General features: G+C 40.9%; 1 protein-coding gene across 2 annotated transcripts in view; it reads right to left on the minus strand.

Annotated features, from left to right (window-relative positions):
* The window catches only part of sestd1 (SEC14 and spectrin domains 1), a 29,073-nt gene extending 5,769 nt beyond the window's left edge, over positions 1-23,304 (minus strand). The window contains exons 1-15 of one of the 2 annotated variants that reach the window (XM_028436734.1): positions 23,010-23,304; positions 22,815-22,908; positions 18,463-18,532; positions 18,275-18,383; positions 16,621-16,711; positions 16,409-16,522; positions 12,255-12,368; positions 12,072-12,166; positions 11,928-11,983; positions 9,721-9,786; positions 9,333-9,490; positions 2,081-2,203; positions 950-1,144; positions 553-667; positions 308-473 (exon numbers count right to left, since the gene is read on the minus strand). In XM_028436734.1, coding sequence (XP_028292535.1) covers positions 308-473; positions 553-667; positions 950-1,144; positions 2,081-2,203; positions 9,333-9,490; positions 9,721-9,786; positions 11,928-11,983; positions 12,072-12,166; positions 12,255-12,368; positions 16,409-16,522; positions 16,621-16,711; positions 18,275-18,383; positions 18,463-18,532 — 1,472 coding nt within the window. In that variant the 5' untranslated portion in view covers positions 22,815-22,908; positions 23,010-23,304. The remainder of the gene's footprint in view (positions 1-307; positions 474-552; positions 668-949; positions 1,145-2,080; positions 2,204-9,332; positions 9,491-9,720; positions 9,787-11,927; positions 11,984-12,071; positions 12,167-12,254; positions 12,369-16,408; positions 16,523-16,620; positions 16,712-18,274; positions 18,384-18,462; positions 18,533-22,814; positions 22,909-23,009) is intronic. The other variant, XM_028436733.1, reaches the window with a different exon arrangement.
* Between the last annotated feature and the right edge of the window lie 563 nt (positions 23,305-23,867).

Raw genomic sequence — 23,867 nt, forward strand, 5'->3', positions numbered from 1 at the left:
GCAATTACAATTACAAAGTAAATTATCTATACTCAATTACAACTATGACATCAACATTTTAAAAAAAAATTACAATAAGCCATAATTGAAATTAATTATCAATTACACAATTACAATTATAATTGACCCAAACCCTGAACGATGCACAGAAAATGATTTGTGAAAACATCATTAGATGTACAAGCCAATTAAATGAGTGAAGAGATGACTCAGCAGCATTAGGGATAAATGGAGGGATAAATGAAACTCTTGAGTCACAGGCCAGTTGTGACTTTGACCTTTGTTACACAAGTACAAAAAATAGCACCTCTGCTTGCGTAGCTGCATCTCCTCCATCACAGACTGAATCTGCTGAACGTTGTCCTGCTGTCCTACGACTGGACTCTCGGGGGCTTCTGGGGAGCACGCCGGCTGACTGCACATCTGCTCCAACAGCAGTGTCCCCTTCTCGCGGAGAGAGTTCAGACCCGCCTCTGCAGGGAGAACGCAGAGATGATGCTTTACTCCGCCCACCTTAGCGTTGGAGGTAAATACAGTGACGTGTGTACAAACCGACTGTCTGCAGCTTCTCTTCCAGCAGTTTGAGGTTCTGCTGAATGGAAGCTCCGTCAGCGGGAGCCACGTCAGCACACAGCATGCCCAGCAGGCCGTCCAACTGCTGCGACAACTGCACACACACACACACACACACGCGCGCACACGCACACACACACCAGAGACCTTGAACTGCTGGAATCTAAGACACTTTTATGTGTTTGTTAAAACACTAAAACAGATCAGTTTACAGTCTGAGCATTGGTGAGAGACAGCAGCTGAGTGAGTGTGAGTGTGAGTGTGAGTGTGAGTGTGTGTGTGTGTGTGTGTGTGTGTGTGTGTGTGTGTGTGTGTGTGTGTGTGTGTGTGTGTGTGTGTGTGTGTGTGTGTGTGTGTGTGTGTGTGTGTGTGTGACCTCTTGTGTGGTGCTGTGGAAACACTGCGCCGCCTGCAGGACGTTCTGGCGACTCTCCAGACTAGCTGCCTGTCGATAGCAGACGTCACTCAGCTGCTGCTGCAGAGCCTTCAGCTCCACCACCTCCTCCTCATCCCCAGCGCTGAGCAAGGCAGCGATCTGCTGGTTCAACTCTACATACACGGCAAACCACTCCTGTAAACACACGCATAAATAGACAGAAACAAGTCAAATTTCTAGGCGTTCTTCAGTTGTGTTGTACTTCCTTTTTTCCATTTGTCCCCTTGTGATGAGCTATTTCATTTACAATTATATAAATAAAACAATCTTTCTATAAATATAATATATTAAAATGAGGTATTTTATCTACAGTGATATGTATAACCTTTTTTACAATGATAAATATAATACATTCATGGGAACTATTTGATGAACTACTTAATTATCAAAAAAAAATATAATGATAAATATAATACATAATACTGCTTCATGAGATTCTTGGTCTACAATGATGTGTATAATCTTTAAATAAACATAAATATAATATATTAGTATTATGAAATAGATACCCATCTTTTAAATACTTCTTAACAATATATTTATTGTTTAATGCTTGACTGTCTATATGTGTTTTTTATGCCTTTTAGTTACATGACTGTCACATGATCTCTCCTGTAAAGCACATTAGCACCTGTTTTCACTCGTTTTAATCATGTGCTGATGAAGACTCGTCGACATGACATCCCTGTTATTAAATAAAGGATTTTACACCACAAGAGTGCCTCGAATTTTTAGTTTTGGCAGCTGCTGCAACCTGGTATTGTTTTATGACATACTGGGGAGGCAGTCCACTGACTATTCTTAAAGTCAGAATTGCATTCGAAAAGCCAACTTCTTATGGTGCAGTGACAAAAAGGAAACAGTTTCCGGTTAATGTCATTATCTCCAGCTACAAGTCGAGGCTCGGTTAGGATTTGGAATTAGAGAACTACTGCATTTATGATGTGATATTCGGATTATTGGTTAGTTCTTCTGATCTGCAGCAAGAATGTGTAAAAGGACGACCTCCATGCAAGTCTGATTTGTCAGTTGGTCACATGATGGCATGTGTGTGTGTGTGTGTTTCCTTACACTGTGCTGGCTTTCGATCTCCTCGTGTTTCTGCTGCAGGGTCTGAGCTGCTCGCATCGAGTCCCCGATGGCTTGCTGAGTCTTCAGTAACTCTGAACCTGGACCCTGCAGCCACGTGACCACCTGAGAGGAAACACACACACACACACACACACAAAATAAATCAGTGATCCTGCAGAAAGGGAAGGAGGAGAAGGACAATCTGACAATTCATGGCACTTGAGTGAACTGAAAACTTTTAACACGTTAGTACTCTACAACTACTAATACACCTTTTACACCCTTTGGTTAAAAAGTCACTTTTAATTTGCCAAAAGAGGGCTGAGTTGTTAGAAATCATTGCCTCTTCCAGAAAATGCTTTGCAGTCACAAGTTCATTTGGAAAAACTAAAATTGCAGCATTTATAGTTTGATTTGATTCATTTATTGCGATCATGTAAATGACAACTTAACAACAAAACTGTATCTAGCATCTTCAAATTCTAACATCTCAGTTCACATAAACGAAAAGGAGTAGGAGGAAATATAAACGTACAGTATCTAATCCTACCCCTAGAATTAACTGGCCCATGGCTGCTGTTGGCCACATGCTGTTAGCCCTCAAAGTAAACAAACAAAAATGACACCAAAAACACACAAAATGACAGAGAAATCCAAAACACAAAATAGCTAAATTTGCTAAAATTACAGAAATTGCACAGACAACAACAATACACAAGTTTTCTCTAAAAACACACAAAAATGACTCAAAATCAAAAATACACAAAATGACTCCCAAAACACAAAAAACAAACAAAGCCTTTGTTCTTTTCCAGTATCAATGTTCATAAAAATGTGGACATGTAGATAATGTGGCCCTCGGATCAGGCTTGGGCTGCTCGATTATAGAAAAAATAATAATCACGATTATTTTAGTCATAATTGAAATCACGATTATTGAAACGATTATTCGTCAACCAAAAAGTTTTCTTTTTTGTACAAAAAAAAAAAACATAAAATAAATTCTTTAAACATAAATAAAATCCTTTAAAAACTAAAATCAAGTATGCTCACTTTTGCACAAAACAAAACACTTCTTGCACGTGATGCGTCTTTGCTCTAGGTTTTCATTATTAAACCCAAAGTGTTTCCATAGAAGAGAATTTGACTTGCCACTTGTTCACCAAGCGTTTTTGCTGCGTTTCTCCTGCCATGTTTCAAGACCACTAGCAACAACTGTCCTCATGTTAGCCTTCGGGCTAGCTTTAGCTTGGAGAGGGGCGTGGCAGAGGGGAGGAGCTGGCATGCGAGTGAATTAAACAACTCAAAGTTAGCATTAATAACGTGTGTGCCAAGCTTTATTATTTGTAGATATCCGAAATAGTGGGTTTGTTTTTTCTCGATTATGTTATTTTTGTAATCGTTGGGTGTAATAATCAAAATCGTAATCAAATTTCGATTAATTGAGCAGCCCTAGATCAGGCAATCACATTTGACCCCTGCTGTGATAAAAGTTGCCCATCGCAGCTTCAGAATTAACAGTTACTCCCGAGTGGGGATGAAAAAAATCAACACCAACCCAGTTTATATGTTACATGTTCTAGTAACACATAAACAAAGATATGTAGTTTAGTTTGTTAATTTCCTCAATTGCTGTTGAAGTTGTTTTATTAAAATATGAATACAAATTAAAACAGTATTTTAAAGCTGATTATTAATTACGAGGCAGATGAGTTTTTACGTCTAGCCTCCTCTCACAGCAGCCGCTCTTTAATCATGAGCAACAAATGCAGACACATCTGCACAAGTTTGTGCTTGGGCAGGTAAAGCTTTTAATTTGAAAAATCATCCCACATCTACGAGCTGCACTGACATCGTCTTTACTAAACGAGTCTGCAAAATGTCTTTCTGCATGAAACCAGTCAGAGGTGAAAAAACTGTATGGGACTATTGCACAAGATCCCATCAATGCCTCAGATTTTCCAAATGATTGTAACTCGTAAGTCGACAAACTGAACTTGGAAAGGTTTTAAAGCAGAACATATGATTTATGACACAATAGTTGAACATAAAAAGGCAACAAATCTTCAACTATGATTTTTTTTCAGGCAGCCACATAAGCAGCTACACTGTTTTGGGTTTTAGAAGATTAATGGGCAAGGTATTTAAACAGGTTTTTTCACTGCTATAGCTCTCTATGCATTACAGTGTTCTTAGTGACACATGCCAACGTCCTGTTGTCTTTCTGCTGTGTGAATGATTGCATTGGAATCTTCCACAAAAGAATTTATGAATGTTAAAGAAACTAGAGAAGCACTTCTTGTTGCATTTGTGTTTGTAGAAATGTAATAACTTGCAGAGTGGTGCATGTGGAGTCACATTTCCAAAGATGAAACGCAAACATCGTCCTCATAAAACATTCTGTCTGTTAAGAGCTGACATGTTTGAAACTTCACAAGCCAAGATTGCAACAAAGGCCACCTTTCAGGACGCTACATGCCAAGCTTTAAAAAAAAAAAAAAAAACATCTTCTCTATCCAGGCTTGTGGATTTTCCTCCCACCTCTTAATGTTAATGATGTAAATATTAGCTGTTCCTTGTTTGTACAGTGTATTTTGTTATAAAGCCTTTATTGTGTGTTGTGTACCAGGTTACATGATACAGTGTGAATTATTTGTGTCTGATTGTGGTTACGCAGTGCAGCACATCAGCTTTCGCGGATAGTATATCTGTGTGTGTGTGTGTGTGTGTGTGTTGGCTCATGACTTCATTGCATCTATCAGGTCACCGATGCCTAACAAGTCAAACAGACAAACCTTTACATCAGCTAATTCAGATCTAGGACAACCCGCCTACTCCTTTCTGCCCCGACACCTCAAATCCTCCAGGCTAGTGACCGATATGTTGCGTTGCCATGGCAACACAGGGCCCATCTCCAAGATGATGGTATGTTATACATCATCCCCTGCGGCTGCTGTAACCCTACTAACAAAACAGTCTACCGGTATTGATAGCAAAGCCACTCACTGCCTGTGTCTGTGGTCAAAGGTCAAAGAACAGATTGAAGAGACATGAGCAGCTTCAGGCCACAGAGATCTCCCAGGGATACATGTTTACCCGTCTGTGCTTTGTTTAGGATCATGAGCTGTTGTCTAGAAAGATCACCCTCCAGCAGGTGAACATTACTAAAAGAAGCTCAAACAAACATCTATTTATTAGAACCGATACAGCTCAAAGACTATCAGGAGCTTTGCGGTAAGAGGTCTCCAAGATAAATACAAGTCCAGTCAATCAACATGTCCTATGATTCAAACAAGTCAGAATTTCAAGAGAGAGAAAAGTTATGCAGTTCAGAAATTTTAAGCAAAAAAAAACTGATACAACATGTTAAAGTCTCTGAAAAGTTATAAAACTTAACGTACAAAATCACCGAAATACACAAAACAGCAGCAAAAATACACAAAAACACTCTCAAAACTACTACATAAACTTGCAAAAATAACAGAACAATAAACAAAAATATAACCAAAATACACAAATTTACTTACAAAAAACAAAAGTACATTAAAATACACTCCAAAAAACATACATTGCAAAATAAAAAAGAAAAGGACAATAAAATTTCACAAAATTACTACAACAATATAAGAAAAATATACAAAGTGACAACAAAAATGTCTACAAAAACATACACAATTAGAGAAAAGTACACAAACGACAATCAAAACAAACAAAAATATACAAAATGACAACAAAAAAAACATAAATTTTTTTTTTTTTTTTTTTTTTTTTTTTACCTTGTCTGCACATGCTTTCGAAGGTTAACACTACAAGAAGTGCAATCTTTTGACAGCAATGCATATTTTATTATTGCAATTAAATAAATTTATTTATTTCATTGCATAATTGTGACCGTCACCAGCCCTCCCTAGGGAAGGGTAAGAAATACTTTATTAAAGGGAGGATGTAAAAAAGAGAGGGCAGTGTTACACCAAGGTGAGGGGTTGGAGGGGGGTGGGGAAGTTAGCAGGGAAGAGGGATACAAGATAGGATATGGAATGGGTGAGGAATAGTTTTAAGTGATGCGATGTGAAATTGTGGTTGTGTATATCGTGTTTATTGTTGTGTTGTCAAGCCAGTTTGGTGACCAGTGTGTGGTTTAGGAATAATGGTGGTGGCTGTGAACAGAGGAAGAGGTGAGTGGAAATTCCATAAAACAGGTATTTGGGAACAACGTGTCTAAGGTTGAGCCCAGTATGAGTGTTATCCCACAGCCCAAGGCCAGTGCATCCATGACAAATGTATTTCCAAGTACCGCCACTGCAAAACCCAAGAGCCGCCCCCGGGCCCGAAGAAGCAGTCAGGCCAGCAGCAAGAGCAGGCAGCCTAAGGGCCCCCGGCGACCACCCCACGGCCAAGCAGTCCCCCGAACGCCCCCAAGATCCCAAGCCGAGAGGCAGCCATCGCCCCCCCATACACACCCGAGAAAGCCCCAAGGAGCCAAGGACCCAGCGCACCACGCCACCGATCCCACCCCCAACCCCCAGACCCCCCACCCCATCGACCCCCCCACCCCCCCACCCCACCCCCGCGCCTAACCCCCCGAGGGGAGGGCCCAGAGAACTCCCTGCCCGAGGGCCCCAGCGGAGGAGCCGAAGCCCACACCCAGCAGACGACCAGAACCGCGCCGAACAGGCAGCCAGTGGGCACCCGCCGGCGAGCCCAGAGCCAGCAGGGGCCCGACCCCAGGCCAGAAGGACCCGGAACGGATGCAGCACCAGGAGCAGCCCGCCCAGGGAGGACGACCACACCCCAAGCCGCATAAGGCACCAGGGGGCCGCTGGGAGTCTCCCCGCCGGCCCCCAGGCACCCCAACCTAGCCCCCCACGGCGCCCCAGATCACCCTTCACTGATGCCGCCCGCGCCACGAGCTTCAGTTCTTTTTTTTTTTTTTTAAAGCCAGGGCCCCCTCCAAGGGCCAAGCCAGACCGCCCCGCCGGGATGTGGCCCCCTATTCCGGCCCCCGACACCCTACCTCACGGGGCACTGCCCAAGCAGGGGCCGTACCAGTAGGTACGCAAGGGCGCGGCACGCGCCACCCGCCCCGAAAGACCCCCGCCAGGACCGGCCCGGCCAGCAGGCCAAGCACCCCGGGCCCCAGGAGCACCCCCCGGGACCAGGACCCCCCAAGGGCAAGCCCCCGGGCCAAGCCCCCCGGGACGCATCCCCCACCCCCGCCCGGGACCCGGCCACGGCCCAGCAGGACCGCACAGCCCCGGACAGCCCACGGCCAGCAGCCCAGGGCCCGCCGCCCCCCGGACAGCGCCAGCCACGGAGCAGCGCCCCCCGCCGGCCCGCGAGCAACCGGCGATCCCCACCGCGGGGACGGAGGCACCCCAACGGCACACATCAAGTGCGGGACAGCAGCCCCCAGCCAAAGATGCCCCGGACCCACCCACCAGTCCGCAAACGGCAGGATAGACCCACCAGGCGGCCGACAGCAACCTCCACCACCGGAACAGCTAGCGCCGCCCCCCAGTAAACAGCATCACCCCGAGGCGCCAAGCAACCCCGCCCCAACCCCGGCGAGGACACCAGCACCCCCCCAGCACACCCACCCCCCAAACCGGCGAGGCAGGCCGCCCCGGGCCCGCACACCGCGGGGCCCGCCCCCAAGGCCACCAGGAGACAAAGCAAGCACCAAGCCACACCCAAGGGGGAGAGGCACCCCCGCGCCCCACCCGGCCGACACAGCCCGGAAAGACCCCGCAAGGAGAGACCCCGGCAAAGCCCCCCCGAGACCCACCGCCACGCCCGACCGCACCATCTTGATGTGCTTTTGCTCTATGCAGTGGCCCAGCCACCAACAGAGGGGCCAGGCCCCCACCGGAGAGGCCCAAATATGTGTACCAACCCACTTCCCGATCCCCTGTGTGAATGTGTGTGTTTGGTGAATGTATGGGGTGTAATTAAAAGAAGGGGGATGGAGGGGAGCGGTGCTCCCCCTCCAGCCTCTGTGGATTTATGTGTATGTGGTGTAATAGGCCGGAGGGTGTAAAAGATGATACACCCTCCGGGGGGTGACATGTTGAGATGCGATTAAAATTGGAGGGATTAGTAGGGCAACTAGAGGTGGGAGGGCCGCCCCCACGCCACTACATAGTAACACAGGTGGCGGCCCCCTCCGCCCCCAGCCCCACCATCCAGCCCCCCAAGGGTTGGGTATTGGTGTGTGGTGCATTTTGTGAGTGAGCCAGACCAGCTGGGAGTGGGGTGAAGTGAACATGTAGGAGGCCTGTCCAGTGTGAGCCGGGCCCGTCCGCGTGGCGGGCCACGCGAGAGGGTAGATGGCGCAGACGGGCAAGTGGCACTGCGGGCCCCGGAACAGCACAGCCGGAGACCCCCCCCCACGGCACCCCCCAGACCGCGCCGGCCCCGCGGAGCACGGCGACACCCCCACCCCCGGGCACAGCCAGGCACCAACAACATCCCCCGGCGCCCCAGGGGGCGACCCCCGCCGCCCGCCGGCCCGGAGCAACGCCACCCCGCCACCAAGGGGAGCGGCCGAGCAGGGGGGAGGCCCATGCCCGCACCAGGGCCAGCACAGGCCCACCCGGCGCCACGATACAACACTCTCCACCGGGAGGCGGCCCCGGCCCCCCCGACGAGAGAGGACGCCATCCACCGCCAAGCAGGGCCATCCCGCCAGCCACGGACCGGCAAGCCAGAGTACCGAAGCACCCCCAGCCCGGAACCGCCCCCCCACACCAACGGCGCCAATAGAGCCCCCCCCCCCCCCCCACGGAGGCAATCCCCGACGACCCACGCACCGGCACGAGACACCCCCCCGACGCCAGCACACCCCAAACAACAGCGGGCCCAAGGCCACCAGCCCCGCCCCGCCCAAGGCTGCGCAGCGCCGCCACGAGCCGCGGCCGGTCCCCGGGCAAAAAAAAACATAAAATGAGAGGAAAACATACACATTGATTCCAATAACACACAAAACAACAGCAATAAAGAAAAAATACATTGTTCATTCCTGTATTAATGTTCAGGTTGGTCTTTATTCTAAATGCTGACATGAATGTTAATAATGTGGCCCTCAGATCAGATGATCACATTTTTGCAGCCCCCGCTGTGATAAAGTTGCACATCCCTGCTCTAAATAACATGACTATTAAAAATACAATAGTGGGACACTGGCAAACATTTTGGAACAAGTATTTATGATCGTGAACCATGTTTACACACTGTATTTGTGTGTGAGTGTCACCTGCATGACTTTGGTGTGGATCTCATCCAGTTGGGTGCGTTTGTTTCGCTGCCTGCACAGGTCCTGGTATTTGGTGTACTGTTCCCTGAGTGAGTCCAGCAGCTTCATCACCTGAGGCTGAGCCAGCAGCTCCTCATCCATGGGGCACCACGCGGGACCTGGGGAGAAAACCATGTCAACAATACCAATTTTCAAATAATGCCATTAAACGTAAAGACTTGCTCCTCTTTAATTCAGAATGCATTAGTGGGGACTCCCATTGTTTCCCATAAAGCAGCAGAATAACTGCATTCAAGAGGCCAAGTCATGCACAAAGAATGATAGTCTTTACTTATTACTTAAGCTGGACCGACACGATGACACATAAGATTGACAGCTGCGTCCTCACCTCCCTGTCCTCCTCCCTCTGAGCCATTAAAGCGACGCTGCTGCAGCTCTGACAGCAGCTCGTGACCTGCAGACAAGAGGGTCACTTTGTGGTTTAAAAGCTGGGATAAAAAGCATCCCAAAGCATTAAATCATTCATGTTTGTTTACATGTGTGTAACAATACAAAAAAAGCTGGAGAAGACTGCACAAGGTATCCTTTCAGCTCCCAGCAGTACAAAGGAGGCTCAGTGTGGTCTACACATCCATCATCATCTAAACTAGCAACTTCTGAGCAGACTGACAAAGAAACCAAGTACTAGAAGCAGGGTCAGGGTTAATTATAATAAAATTTTCAATTATCCATCTTCAGTTACAATTAAATTATGTTCACAGTGACTGGCATTTTTTTCCAATGAAATTCAAATATATTTTTTCCCCCTGAAAGTCAATTACAATGTTTTCCCCCATTTGTATTTATTTAGCACACATTAAAAAACACTACATTTAAGGTTCAAGGAGGGAACGAAGCCCAATGGGCTAGTATAAGAGCTCCACCCCTTTCAATAAACACTCACATATAAAATCATGAGACAAAATGCACAATTAATCTTTGACATTTAAGAAAAACTAATAAGTTCACAAAAATTAATAATCAAAAGACAAATGAAAATACTGAACAAAATATTAACTGACGATCAAAAAAGAAATACAAGCTTAAAACATATATACATATACATACATAATGTATATACATACATTTTTGCGGAAAAAAAGATACATATTACACGTGGATTGTAATCATGGTGGCATTAGGTAAAGTGAGAGATGGCATGAAGTAATTAGGTGTAATGTAGGAGGATTCATGATGAATGGATAACATGTTTTTTAAAGTGAGTAGATATGGATGTTATCAGGGGAGGAAAACTATTCAAAAGCAGATGTCCTCTATAGGACATATTAAATTGATGATGTGATGTACATTCTCAATTACAATTGTACTATTTTTTTTATTTCTAGAGTGCTTAATAACAACCAACATGGGACCAAATTGCTTTACTAATGATCTCGTGTAGTTTGTATTTTGGCGTACCGTGCATGCATGTCATTTATAAGCCTGTGATGATTGTATGTATGTTTGTATGTGTGTGCATGCTGTGTCTTTTTAGCATCTTAATGTTTACATTTTACTGCATTGATTGTAATATAAAAGCCCAACTAGGGACAAGAGTTGGAATTTAGCAAAAGCTATAAACTCTTTGTACAAAACATCAGGTATATTCACACTATTGTTACTATGTAAAATTGCATCATCTCAATTTAAATAAAATTATATCCACTAACCCTCACATATGTTAACAACTGTTAACTACATGTGTGAAAGCCATAGAACTGGAACATGGTTCCCCGGTTTTGCATTTAATTAAATTGTAATCAACCATTTTTTATAGAATTTTTATGGCAATTACAAATACAAAGTCAATTATCTGAACAACTACGATCACAACGGCAACATCATTTTTTTAAAATTCCTATTTATATTTCTCATTATGCCATAATTGTAATTAATTATCAATTACATGATTATAATTATAATTGACCCCCAACCCTGGCAGTTTATTGCACAGAGCAGTAGTAGTGTTTAAAAGAAAATGAGCACTCTCTCAGTTGATTACAGTTTGTGAAATCTGGTGCTGTTTTCCAACACTTCCCTAGTGTCATCACAGGTTAGGCTGTTGTGGATGTGTTTGCGTGCGCTGCACCGTTTAAACATTTGACATTGCTTTTGCTCTATTAATTTTTCTTGTATCAGAATGTCTCTATCTTGAGGACAGGGGAGTAATAGAGCAGTCAAGCGTCTTGTCAGTGCCTCATTATGGAGATATCCTTTATCCCTGTGATGCTCGCTCAACCCATAAAAAACTGAATGCACTTTATTATGCTGCGCGCACCATGAAAAAGTAGGTTGGTCCTTAGTCGGGAACTACAATAAGTCTTTTGTTTACCTCAAAATGCCTCCAGATAAATCTGTTTTTGACTAAATTTAAACCATAACTGCACTGATTAACCTCGTACTCACTCCTCAGGTAAAGCACAGAAGTGATGTACAGAATCTGAGATGGAAAGGGGACAAAATGGGATTATTTCTGCTGCTTCCTCAAAGTACTTTGTGCGGCTAAAATAGGAGAGAGACAGGGTGTGTTTAAAGAGGGCAAAGGATTATATTTACCCGTCTGAAGGACAGTCTCTGGGTCAAAGGAAGGCAGGAGTGCAGACTCAGCCGCTCTGAAGGCAACAGACAAAGCACACAGCTCTAAATATCAGCCATCCTCTGCAGCTGCGTTTGTGTGTGTGTTTCCGTGTGGTTGCTTACTTTTCCTTGTCCACTGAGCCACTCTTGTCTCCGTCGTTGATGATGGACAGCTCATCCAGCAGCGACGTAGACTCCTTGGTGAACTTCTCGAAAACCTGAAACAATCAACTGATGCTCAGTTCTGGTTCCACAACATCAAGGAAATACTGTACATCATTTCTGTGTTAATTATAAAAACCATACCAGCCTCTTGTTGAGCCAATCACAGTGGTCGTAGTCCAGGCTTCCCCCGAAATCATCCGTCAGCTGACTCGGTTCAATGTAACGCGTCAGTTTGTTGGCTGAAACCAGGATAACCTGAAAGGATGAACCGATAACAACTTTAAACAAAAGCATAAAGTGTAGTTTGATCTACACAATAAAACTTTAGAACTGAAATATGAAAAATGCTCCAAACGTTATATCTAATTGAATGTCTCAAAAATAAGAAAGAAATGCAATAATTTGCAAATGTCAAAATCACACTTGTCAAACTCAAGGCGCGGGGGTCAAAATAACACCAAAAACACACGCACTAAGAGTGAAAAATATTATTACCAGCAACACATAAAAGATTCACTACAAAATACACAAAAATACAATAAAAGAAAAAGAAACATACACAACATACAAAACGACATAAGGAACAACCAAACACACACACACACACACACACACACTGAGAATTTAAATAATACCAACAACAAACAAAAATGGCAACTAAAACACACAATAAGACAAAAATATATTGAATAGTAAAAAGAAAAGAAAAACAACAACAAAATACACAAAAAACACAAAATTATGATAGAAATGATCTTATTCTATTAGAACATGAACTGAAAATACAAGATCAGTCTTGGTCCACCATCAGGAGGGAGATGACCGTAAATTATAAAAACTATAGAAATAAATATATTCAGGAGGCACTAAATTTTCATTCCACCTATTTACAAAATCAGATTCTTTTAAATGTGGTTTATTATCACTCATTCATTCCATCATTATGCTTTACAGCTGTTTTTTCACAGAATTCTGAGCAAAATGTTGTTGTCGGACAAAGGTGGTACTTGGATTCACAAGTAAGAAAAATGGGGTACTTGAGCCTAAAAAGTTTGAGAACCACTGCTTTAGAGCAAAAAAGTCAGAAGCCATTAATCATTGTGTAAATTACTAACTCAGTAATTAATACACAAAAATAAAATGAAACTCTACAATATTAACAGGGCTCACATTTACCCCATGCTTATATCTTCATTTTTAATCTCAAATTATTAAAAGAACTCTCCAATATCTTGCAATTTTCTTTTAATTATTCCACAGAATTTCCTCAAATTACATAAAAATGGGTCACAAAATCAAATAAATTGAAAGTAAAGATCCTGCAGGGACTGATATCTGTTACTTATTACTTTGATATTATTATTACATATTTTTTTTATCATTTATTCATATGCAAAGTGATAACTAGAGCCCAATAATGATTAAATTAAGATAAATTCCTCCATGTTTGGCCATTGAACTAAAAAGAGTTTGACAGCCCTGGTATACCCAAATGTACTGCTAAGTCCAAAGGCAACAAAAAGTTATTCTGTCCTAATTTGTCAGACACTTCTTCTTATTGCACATTTTGGCACTGCTTCAATAGGGAAGCCTGTTTTGAGGTTAAAAATAACTATTTGGATTGGGATTATTATACACTACTGCTGTGTTCCAATTTAAAGCCCTTAGAATTTACGGTATTGGTTTCCATGAAGGGTCGTACTCATGCACCCAGAAAGACAGCTGGTGCTCAGTCTGTCTTGAGTTGTCAGAACAGCAGATGCTAACACAGAAATTAGACTCATCTCTGTGTGAGTGTGCTTATTTAAATGCTGGGTCAGACTTTAGAGCAGCTGTGGGGCGCACACCCCACCGTGTCCTCCAACAACACACCCAACACTTCACATGACTCATAGTTTTACAGTCAGAGGAATCTCCATCTCAGCTGCTCAGAAACTTCTTATTAAAATAGCAAAACTAACCCAGGATTGGCTAACAGTGGAACACGTGATTTTTAAAAGTTTAATACAAACTAATAAACTTTATGGTAGGCAGCAGCAGCAACATGACTAGAAAACTACATATTGTGAGTTTCTGTTCTTGTCTTCAAACACCGGGTTGTCTTTGAAGGCATCAATCAAAACGCTTTGTGAACCCAGGGTTCCCACACTTTTTTTCCACAATGATTTTTCAAAACTTTTCCAAAAGATTTTTGCAAATTTCCATGACTTAGTTCTGAAGCGTTGAGATATATTTTTGCGTGTGCATGTACTGGTTTTTAGCGTGATCTTACCTACGCACAGTTTTATAAATGAGGCGGGGGGTGAATTTGCAAGAATTTGTGAGATCTTGTGATTCCTGCTCATTTATGATGCTGGTATGCAGCACCTTCACTTTGTGATTACGCTCAACATTAGGAGTGTGACGATATCTCCATACGGCGATATATCACAATTTTTTTTCGATCGATTATCAATATGCTCGCGCAAAGTATTGATATATATATATTTCTTTTTCTTTTCAAAACCTTTTCTTTCACTAAAATGTGCAGGTACGTCTTCACAGGAATTTTGTCACTGTAAGGAGCCAATATATTGTTTACTGGAATATTGCACTATAATGGTGTCACTGGTAAGATAGACCCTATGTTTTGTTTACAGCAATCACTATTGGAGATACTTATTCATTTACATTGGTATGTTGACACATTTTTACAGAAATGTTGCACTAAAATAGTGTCACTGTTCATAGGACACTTTTTCAATGCATCGTCTTCCAGAGATATGAATAAAAAATTTATTTTTTCACTTAATCTTTTTTTTCTTGTTATGTCAGATTTTTGTAGATTGATTTCTGACCAATATATGGATTATCGCAGTATCGTCATATCATGAGATAATCATTATCGGGAGCTTTGTATCGCGTATCGTGAGGTACCCAGAGGTTCCCACCCCTACTCAACATCGTTGGGGTTTAACATATTTTAAGCATTAAAATAAAACAAGCTATATTTCCAAAACAATTAAAATATTCCATGACTTTTCAAGACTGGAAAATCGTTTTTTCAAATTCCATAACTTTTCCAGGAATTGCATGGCCGTGGGGACCCTGTGAACCGTCCTCTCTTCTTTCAGTAAACAAAGACGTCTTCAATGTGACAAATGACAGTAAGGCCATTCCTGCATCCACTGTGATCAATTATCTCTCAGCAAAAACGTCCAAGGATACGGATCCACCAAATTTCTACTGTTACCGTGGTAACTACTAAAGAGCCAACAGTAGTTTTCAGAAATCTGGGTTACAGATTTCTGATCTCCATTATTAAAACCATCTGCTGTAATAGAGGGGGCAGGTCGACAATCACACAAACATGCAAACTGTGCCCACGCACGCACGCACGCACGCACGCACGCACGCACGCACGCACATCATTGATCTTGCATCAGGTTTCCAGCAGCACTCAGGACGGTTAATGACTGGCTTTGTGCTTGCTTTGCGTTTGATATCAGATAACAGCATAAGGTCAGGAGGGTGTGTGAAGACTGGAAACCAGAAAAACTGCAGATTTGTGTAAAAAAAAAAAAAAAGAAAGAAAGAAGAAGAAGAAGCCGCAAACTCTCAAACTAGCTTCAGTTTGATAAGAACCCCTAAAACAAATGCCACTTCAGTTTGATTTTAGTTAAAACTGCATCAATAATCAATTCAACTAAAAAGGTAATTTGAAACACCATAACAACACCTCAATGACCTAACCTCACAATTGCATTTTGTGTATCCATGAGCAATATGGACAGAGAATCAATAGTAGAAAAGTAGCCAAAATAATTATAGAAACAAGCTAAATCAAGACACATGGATAAAGAAAAAGTTAGGGTTAACTGATGTAGGTCCTATGTTAACCTTGTGAATGTAGTGCCATAATTATTGTACAGCTCATGCTCTGTTTTATATTTTTAAACCTGCTTTTATTTCTATAGCACCAATTGTCGAGATTTTGCTTTAAATGTAAAGTGCATTATAAATAAAATGTATTATTAATATTACTAAACCACTGAGTAATTAAAAATACTAAAAAACTAAATTAATTAAATAATAACAACAACAACAATAATATCTTGAAGGAATTTTTATGATCATTTTCTGATTAAAATTTATAAATAAAAATAAAATCCAAATGCACTAAAACATCACACTAACTACAATCTAAACATAAAGAGTCAATATCTATCTATCTATATATATTCTTTGACCAAATATTCATCAAACGGTATGTTTTAAAGGTCCTTCCTGAGGCCATGCTAACAGAAAACGCTCACCTCAAAGCCCAGTCGGTCCTTCTCCTTCCAGAAGCAAAAATGTGTGACCTTTTTGTCCCAGAATTCATCTGGCTTCAGCACACAAACCAGCGACACCTCAGCTGGGATCACGTTCTAAAACATCATCATCATCATCATCATTAGTACTAAGTCTATGGAAGTCATGAGCAGCACTAATGGGAACAGAGCATGGGTTTTTAAAATGTGTTCACCTGCAACATGAGCACCACGGTCTTCACAATGTTCCACTGAGACTTTCGTCCGTCCACGATGACGGTGAATCCTCGAGCTTTACATTTCTCACTGAGAGTGAAGGGGAAGCATTCATTAGAGGCGTTTAAATTGTATGATTGCTAATGATAATTGGAGGCATCTTGAGACTGCTGATATATTTTATTATTAGCTGATGATTACTAATAGAACTCTTGTATCCACCTGTTTTCATGCTGTAGTAAAAATTATATCTTAATACAAGGTTCAGCTCTTTTTTTGGATGTTTTCTGTTTGTCTAATGTACCACACTGCAACTTTACTAAACTGTGATTACAGTACAGTAATGTTAAGGTCATGTCAGTGTATGCAAGTCTTTGATATTTAAAGAGCAACCTGCATTTTCAGTGGCATTTTACCAAATTACACATATATATGTATATTAAGGTAGTTTGGTTTCCAAAAACATCATAATTCTTGTATTAGAAGGCCATCGAGTAACATGTGTTATCAAGTAATCCATTATCTAATGTCATGTGATGATTTGTATTAGAAATGTAAACATGCTTGATTGAAACAGTGAGATAAGAAAAAAAGCTTTGAATCTATTGAGTAAACAATAGTTGCTTATATTTGATACACAGTCACAAAGATATTACATAAGCTAATTTTAGAGTTCAAGAAACACATCGTTTAACGCTCTTAAAAATGAAGAGACCAAAGAGCTCAGAAATAGGCTGGAACATGAATAGTACATCGGGGGAGCGAGTTTTACACTAAACTGGACCGCTACCCTGGAGCCACAGACATAGGGCTCAGATCCAGCATCTCTGCAGACAGAACCACTCATTTGTCATACATTAACGACCACATGCCTTATAGTGTGTAAATCCCCTTTTGCAGCACAAAAAATTGGCAAAACTAATGAAGACTGTGTATTCTGATTCCTTCTTAAAGGGATACTCAAACTAAATGACAATAACAGCTCAATTGAACGAGTGTGTACGTATGTAAACTTTCCTCATAGAAATGAGAGGTGATTTCTTACTATGGACTTTATATTTTGTTAAGCGCACTGGGACAATTTTGTTGTAATTTGCACTATATAAGTAAAGTTAAATTGAATTGATTAGAAGCTGCATAAGAAAGAAAAAGAACTGTAAACGCATTCTTGTGGAGGTCAACGAGATGAAGATTACCCAATGCTGCTTCTTTCCTGGTAAACGATAAGTCAAAATCCGTTCGGAAACATCTCCAAAATCGCGATGCCCACATATAAAGTACAATTTAGCCTTGGCTAGCCAAGATCCAGCTTTTCCGTTGCTCCTGGGATGCAGAATTGTGACGTTTATCCCATTTCGATGACGTAGAGGTCGGATAAATATGGTCGCATTGCAATTTAGGATCACATGAAAGTGCTCTGGGTCAGAATTTTAAAAATCTCATTTGTGCTGCTCAAACTTCTCTTTAACAGATCGGATACATGTCGCATATGGGCAAATAAAAAAATGGATTTAGGTCACATTTGCCTGCAGTGTGAATGTAGCCTTAGTCACTTCAGTTACACAAAGCTCTAATATTATGGCTGTGAGTGAAAACCAGCAGCCTTTGGATTACAACACCACACAGAGCCATATTACACATGCGTTTGTGTACCTGGGGATGCTAAGCAGGTAGTCCAGTGTGGCACTGAGCTCCTCCATGCTGGTCTGGTCCGAACTGAGAGGGATAGTCAGAATAAGACCACTGCGCCGGTCTTTGCCCCCTAAACACAAGCACATTAGGTTGTTTAAGATGAGGTCACAACTTCTACTGTCTACAGTCAACATCTGCATCCAGTTTACCTGACAGAAAGGCCAGTTTCTTCTTCAGAATGGGGAGCATGGTGGTTGCTTCCATTGTAACGTTGGACATCTGTCAAATGCACAGATTTTTAATGTTAGTTACAGACATGTTTGGTTGCTGTATTTAAAAGTGCGTGACACGATGGACACTGAGTCCTTTGGTCACAATAATCCACAGTAATCCCCACAGCAAATGAGAAAAAAAGCCTACAGCCTCAGAAAATACTCCACAGTCGAGTCCGTATATTGAAAAACGACAGCAGCTTCCTGAAAAGTGCACTTTCTACGGTACTTTATTCCATTTATGTAGTCTCAAATAGGGGCGTCACGATTCAACATTTTCACTTCTGATTGGATACAGATATTGCAGCCTTAGTTATTGGTCGATACCGTTATCAATCCGATATCACAAGGACAACTGACCCATTTATTGTTAACATACAGAAATTACATCATTTTAAACCCTACATAGAAGAATGCTCCATAATCAGATAAAATAAGTACAAATATATTAGAAAAAATAAAATTCAAACAGTAAAAACTAAAATTTCTTAAGTGCAAAAATAACCACTAGTTAAACTTAAACATAATATTATTGTGCAATTGAACAGAATAGAAGATCTTGGAATTATTATTATTCTAAATGATATACTTTTAAAGTAAAAAAAACAATAATTCAAGTGCGCTTCAGCTTTTTTTTTTGTCTCAGTATTTAGTTGCTTGAAAAAAGTCCTGGATTGGAGTCTAGAATGAACTGCTTGTCTCTGAGTGATCATATCAGAAATTTTAAACGTAGGCCGATATAATCAGATGCAATATTTTTTGCTGATATCAAACTGATTTTCAATATCAATATTTGAAATTTATTCGTGGAAAGCCCCTTGAGCTGCAACATCTCGTTTTCGAGTGGGAACCAAGAACATGTAACATATCACTAGTCTACACCCCTTAAATAAAGGATAAACTAATAAACTAGTTGCTTTTTACTGACATCAATAATAAACACTTTCAAACAGAGGGGCAGCCAGTCTGTAAACCTGATCTCTAACATTATGGGACTTTAACAGCTTTCACTAAGGATTTTCTCTAAGCTGGCATTCATCCCAGCAGATTCTAATTTTTGGCTTTGTGTTGAGCCCAGCAGCTGATTTACTGTCAGTCTCACAGCGGTTAAAGCCAGAAAGCTGATAAATCAGTCAGCTCACGTTTCCGACCAAGACTACATATATATTTCATTTTAATGCTTCCTCATGTGTCGTGGTGTTTTCTTTTTTTTTCATCATTAGTCTGCACTATGCAGAATCATTCACTGATACTAACTGCAAAACCAGATTTTTGGTAGGACAATGATTTTTAGCTCTTGCACATAGACACTACAGACTTAGTTCGAAAATTAGCATTTCATTTTTTAATTATTATTTTACATTTTTTTAATATTCTACTGTGTTACATTTGTAGAAAAAACATAATTGTTCACTCTCTTGCTGCTATAACCACTGCTCTATGTAATGGGTTTGCCTTTCTATTTGAAGATGGCCCTGAGTGTTTAAGTGATAATCTTGAAAGACCCATTAGTCCACAGATAAAGACTTAATCAAACATCACTTATGAGCTAGGAAGCTAATTTGCCAGTTCTGTGCTTGTTTGCATGAAGTAGTGGTTAATTTTAACCACAAGCTAATGGCCTATTGTGTTAAAGAGTTTATTTTGGTTTTTTTTTCCTCACAGTCTTTGCCTTGAACTAACATTTGTAGGGCTGCTGTGCTGTGGTGGAAGTACTTGTGTGTGAAGTGAACACATTGATTCACTTTCAGCCGAGCGAGCAACAATCAAACACTCCAAACAAAATTAGATTGTGGCAACAAGTTCAACAACTAGACACAAAGTGGAATGACTGCATCCGCAAAGATCTTCCCAAGCCAAAGATTTACAGGTTGACAGGGGTTTAAGGAACTACTGTTCCAGTTCTTTTGTTGAGAGCAACCCAGCAAATAAATAAATAAACATCCAACCTCTTTTCTTTCAAAGATCAGAAGATGAGAAACTTTACCCGGTATGATATACTTCAACAACCAGCCTTGGATAACAACAGTTTGAAGAAGTAGATACTGTATGGAAATAGGGCTGGGCGATATGGCCTTTTATAAATACCGCGATATTTTTAGGCCATGTCACGATACACGATATATATCTCGATATTTTGCATTACCCTTGAATTAACACTTTGATGCACAAAATCACACCAGTATGATGATTCTATAGGTCTACATTAAAACATTCTTGATCATACTGCATTAATATATGCCAATTTTAAACTTTCATGCAAAAAAGGGGATATCACAACTAAGTCAAAGTTGACATAACTGTATTTATTAAACAGTGAGTGGCTCAAACATAAAATTGTCAACAGAAAGTGCACGTTCTGTGCAAAATTGTCACAGAGACATTTCAAAACAAGACATTAGTGCAGGATGCAACTCACATGGCATTTCAAAACACAAAATTAAAGTGCACTTTTTGTACATAATGCCACTACAATATTTTAAAAACAAATAGTGCCCTTTTGTGCATGTTATCATTAAGATGACATTTCAAAACAACACTAAATTTAAGTGCACCTTTTGTGCATAATGCCACTAAGATATTTAAAAATATATATATAATACACTTTTGTGCAGGATGTCACAGGTCATTTCAAAATCAGTAAAATAAAAAATAGCTGCATAATAGGAAATCAAATGGTGGAAAAGAAAGTGTATGGTATTTATAAAAAGGACCCTCCTTTTAGTTTTTTAATTTTACAATCCTATGGCTTCAAAGACAATACCTAAACATAAAAGTTAATCTACAAACAAGCATAAATAATAAAATAACCTAAGTAATCTTCGATGCTGGACAGGACAAGAGAAGAAAAAAAAAAAAAAAAAAGTCAGCGAGTTTAACGGTATGGTCATTTTCAACACCGCACAGACTACAAGCTGCGATATATCGAGTATATTCGATATATCGCCCAGCCCTATATGGAAAGCTGTTTTAGGATTGAATGCCTAAATGTGCCCATCTGGTGTCAACATTACAGATATCTCAGATGTCACATTTGTTATTCGTCTTAATGAGTTATGTCATTTTGACTTGGCAAACCATCATTTCCTTCCTTTTATCCGCAGCAGAGTGTGAAGTGGCCGGGATGAGAATCAGCACCTCCAAATCCGAGTCCATGGTTCTCGACCGAAAAAGGGTGGAGTGGCTTCTCCGGGTTGGAGATGAGGTCCTGACCCAGGTGGAGGAGTTCAAGTACCTTGGGGTCTTGTTCTCGAGTGAGGAAAGGATGGAGCGAGAGATCGACAGGCAGGATTGCTGTGGCTTCTGCACCGATCCGTCGCTGTGAAGATTTACCAGTGGCATCATAGTACCTAGGGAAGTCTGGGCTTTCCTGCTAATGATGCTGCCCCCGCGACCCGACTACGGATAAGCAGTAGAAGTTGGAAGGAAACCATAATTTTAAATATCCAAAACAAACAAAGCAGAACGCTTTAATTCAGGATAGTTTTGAAAATATCTTAAACTGGAGTTTTGCCTTGGGGAAATTACGTTTGAGGTATTTTAAACTTGAATTCTGCCAACTTAAAATGACCTATGAAATATCAGTTTTGACGTATCACATATACATGAACGGGAAAAGTGACAGTTTTGCCTCGGCAGAATGACATTTGAGATATCTGTTCAACTTGATGAGGCAGAATCGGTTTGCTTCCGACAGACTTTTACCGTACCTTATGTTGCTTTTATGATAATTGTGTCTGTTTGGCTTGAATCTTTAAAGTGCACTTGAATGTTGTTGGGAGGGGCATGGGCAACTTCGCTGTACTTTGTGCAATGACAATAAAATTATTCTATTCTATTGCCAAACAATATCCAGGACAGCTGATAAATGTTAAAACAGTATTGTCCACTGTTGAAAGATGGATGTGATTGTTTGATTTACTTAAGATGTTTGCTATTTAATTTAAATCCAATGTCACACATCCATTAGTGTGGGTAAAGCTGCCCACGCTCATAAAAGCTAAGTGCATGTATTATATTTAATTACCTTTCTCTGTTGCATTTTATTTGTAAATATTATTGATAGAATTAAAAAAATAAAAATAAATCATGTTCTTGTGTTGTTGTTTTACTGGATCCAATCTGTTAGTTTCATAGAATAATACACCTTTATCAGACACACACACACACACACACACACACACACACAAACTATCATTATCTCCAATGACTGTGTTTGAGTGCTGCCGTGCTCTTCATGATAAGTGATCTGCAGTGTGTATTAAATCAGTGCTGGTGCAGGGTGTCACCTCCGTCCTTAGTGTGGGAGAAGCAGCGAGCAGTGCATGTGTTTCTGCTATCGCTGCCTAGGCTCGGTTCGGTTCGTCCCACAGACACAATGACCTACATTCAGCAGACACACACACACTGTGACTCAGTCATTGCAGTACCAATCCACTCAGCATCGATCAGCCATAACTATCGATCCCTGAGCTGTTTCTTACCTTTCAGTCAAATCTGCAGCATTTTAGGTTCTCCGGGAATTTTTTTTTTTTCTTCTTCTTCTTCTCAATCCTTCTTTTCTGCCTCCTCTTTATCCTTCACCAGTTCGGCTCAGGAACGCTTCTATGTCTCTCTCCTCCTCCTCGGTTTTTTTTCTCACCCTCACTGATAAACAGACGGTGTAAGAACGATATTTTCTCCGAAAAGACTAAGTGAAGACATCAGTTTTCTCTCGCCTACCAGTGAACAACTGGAAACACACGGAGCAGGCGACGCTAGTCTGCGCAGACTCAGTGAAGACCGATGGAAACAGTTAACATCCGGTACTCTGACATTCAGAATAAAAGCCTTCAAATATCATGGTGTAGTGCAGTGCAGTGTTTCTCAAATGGGGGTACGTGTGCCCCTATGGATACTTGAGAGAGAGGAAAATGTACAAATAAAAACATGAAAAATATGGGGATTTTAAAACGTGTATTTTTGGTTTAAAATGATTAATCATAATAATGACCTTTATTAGAACATGAACTGAAAATACCCTACACCAGGTGGGAGATGACAGGAATGCTAAAAATCAATTCAGGAGGTACTAAGTACTATTTCATTGCACTTATTTACACAGTTAGAATCTTTAAAATGTGTGATATCGCTCATTCATTCCATCATTATGCTTTATAGATGTTTTTTAATTTATTCTAAGCAAAATTTTGTAGCTGGACAAATTAAGTACTTTGATTCAGAAAAAAGAGAAATACTTCACCTAAACAAGTTTGAGAACCAATGGTATAGTACTGTATTGGTAGTATGAACAAAAAAATGTGAATGTCTTTAACAATGTCAATGTTTTTTTTTTTTTTTTT

Source organism: Gouania willdenowi, chromosome 21 (genome assembly GCF_900634775.1).
Source record: "Gouania willdenowi chromosome 21, fGouWil2.1, whole genome shotgun sequence".
Classification (NCBI taxonomy): domain Eukaryota; kingdom Metazoa; phylum Chordata; class Actinopteri; order Blenniiformes; family Gobiesocidae; genus Gouania; species Gouania willdenowi.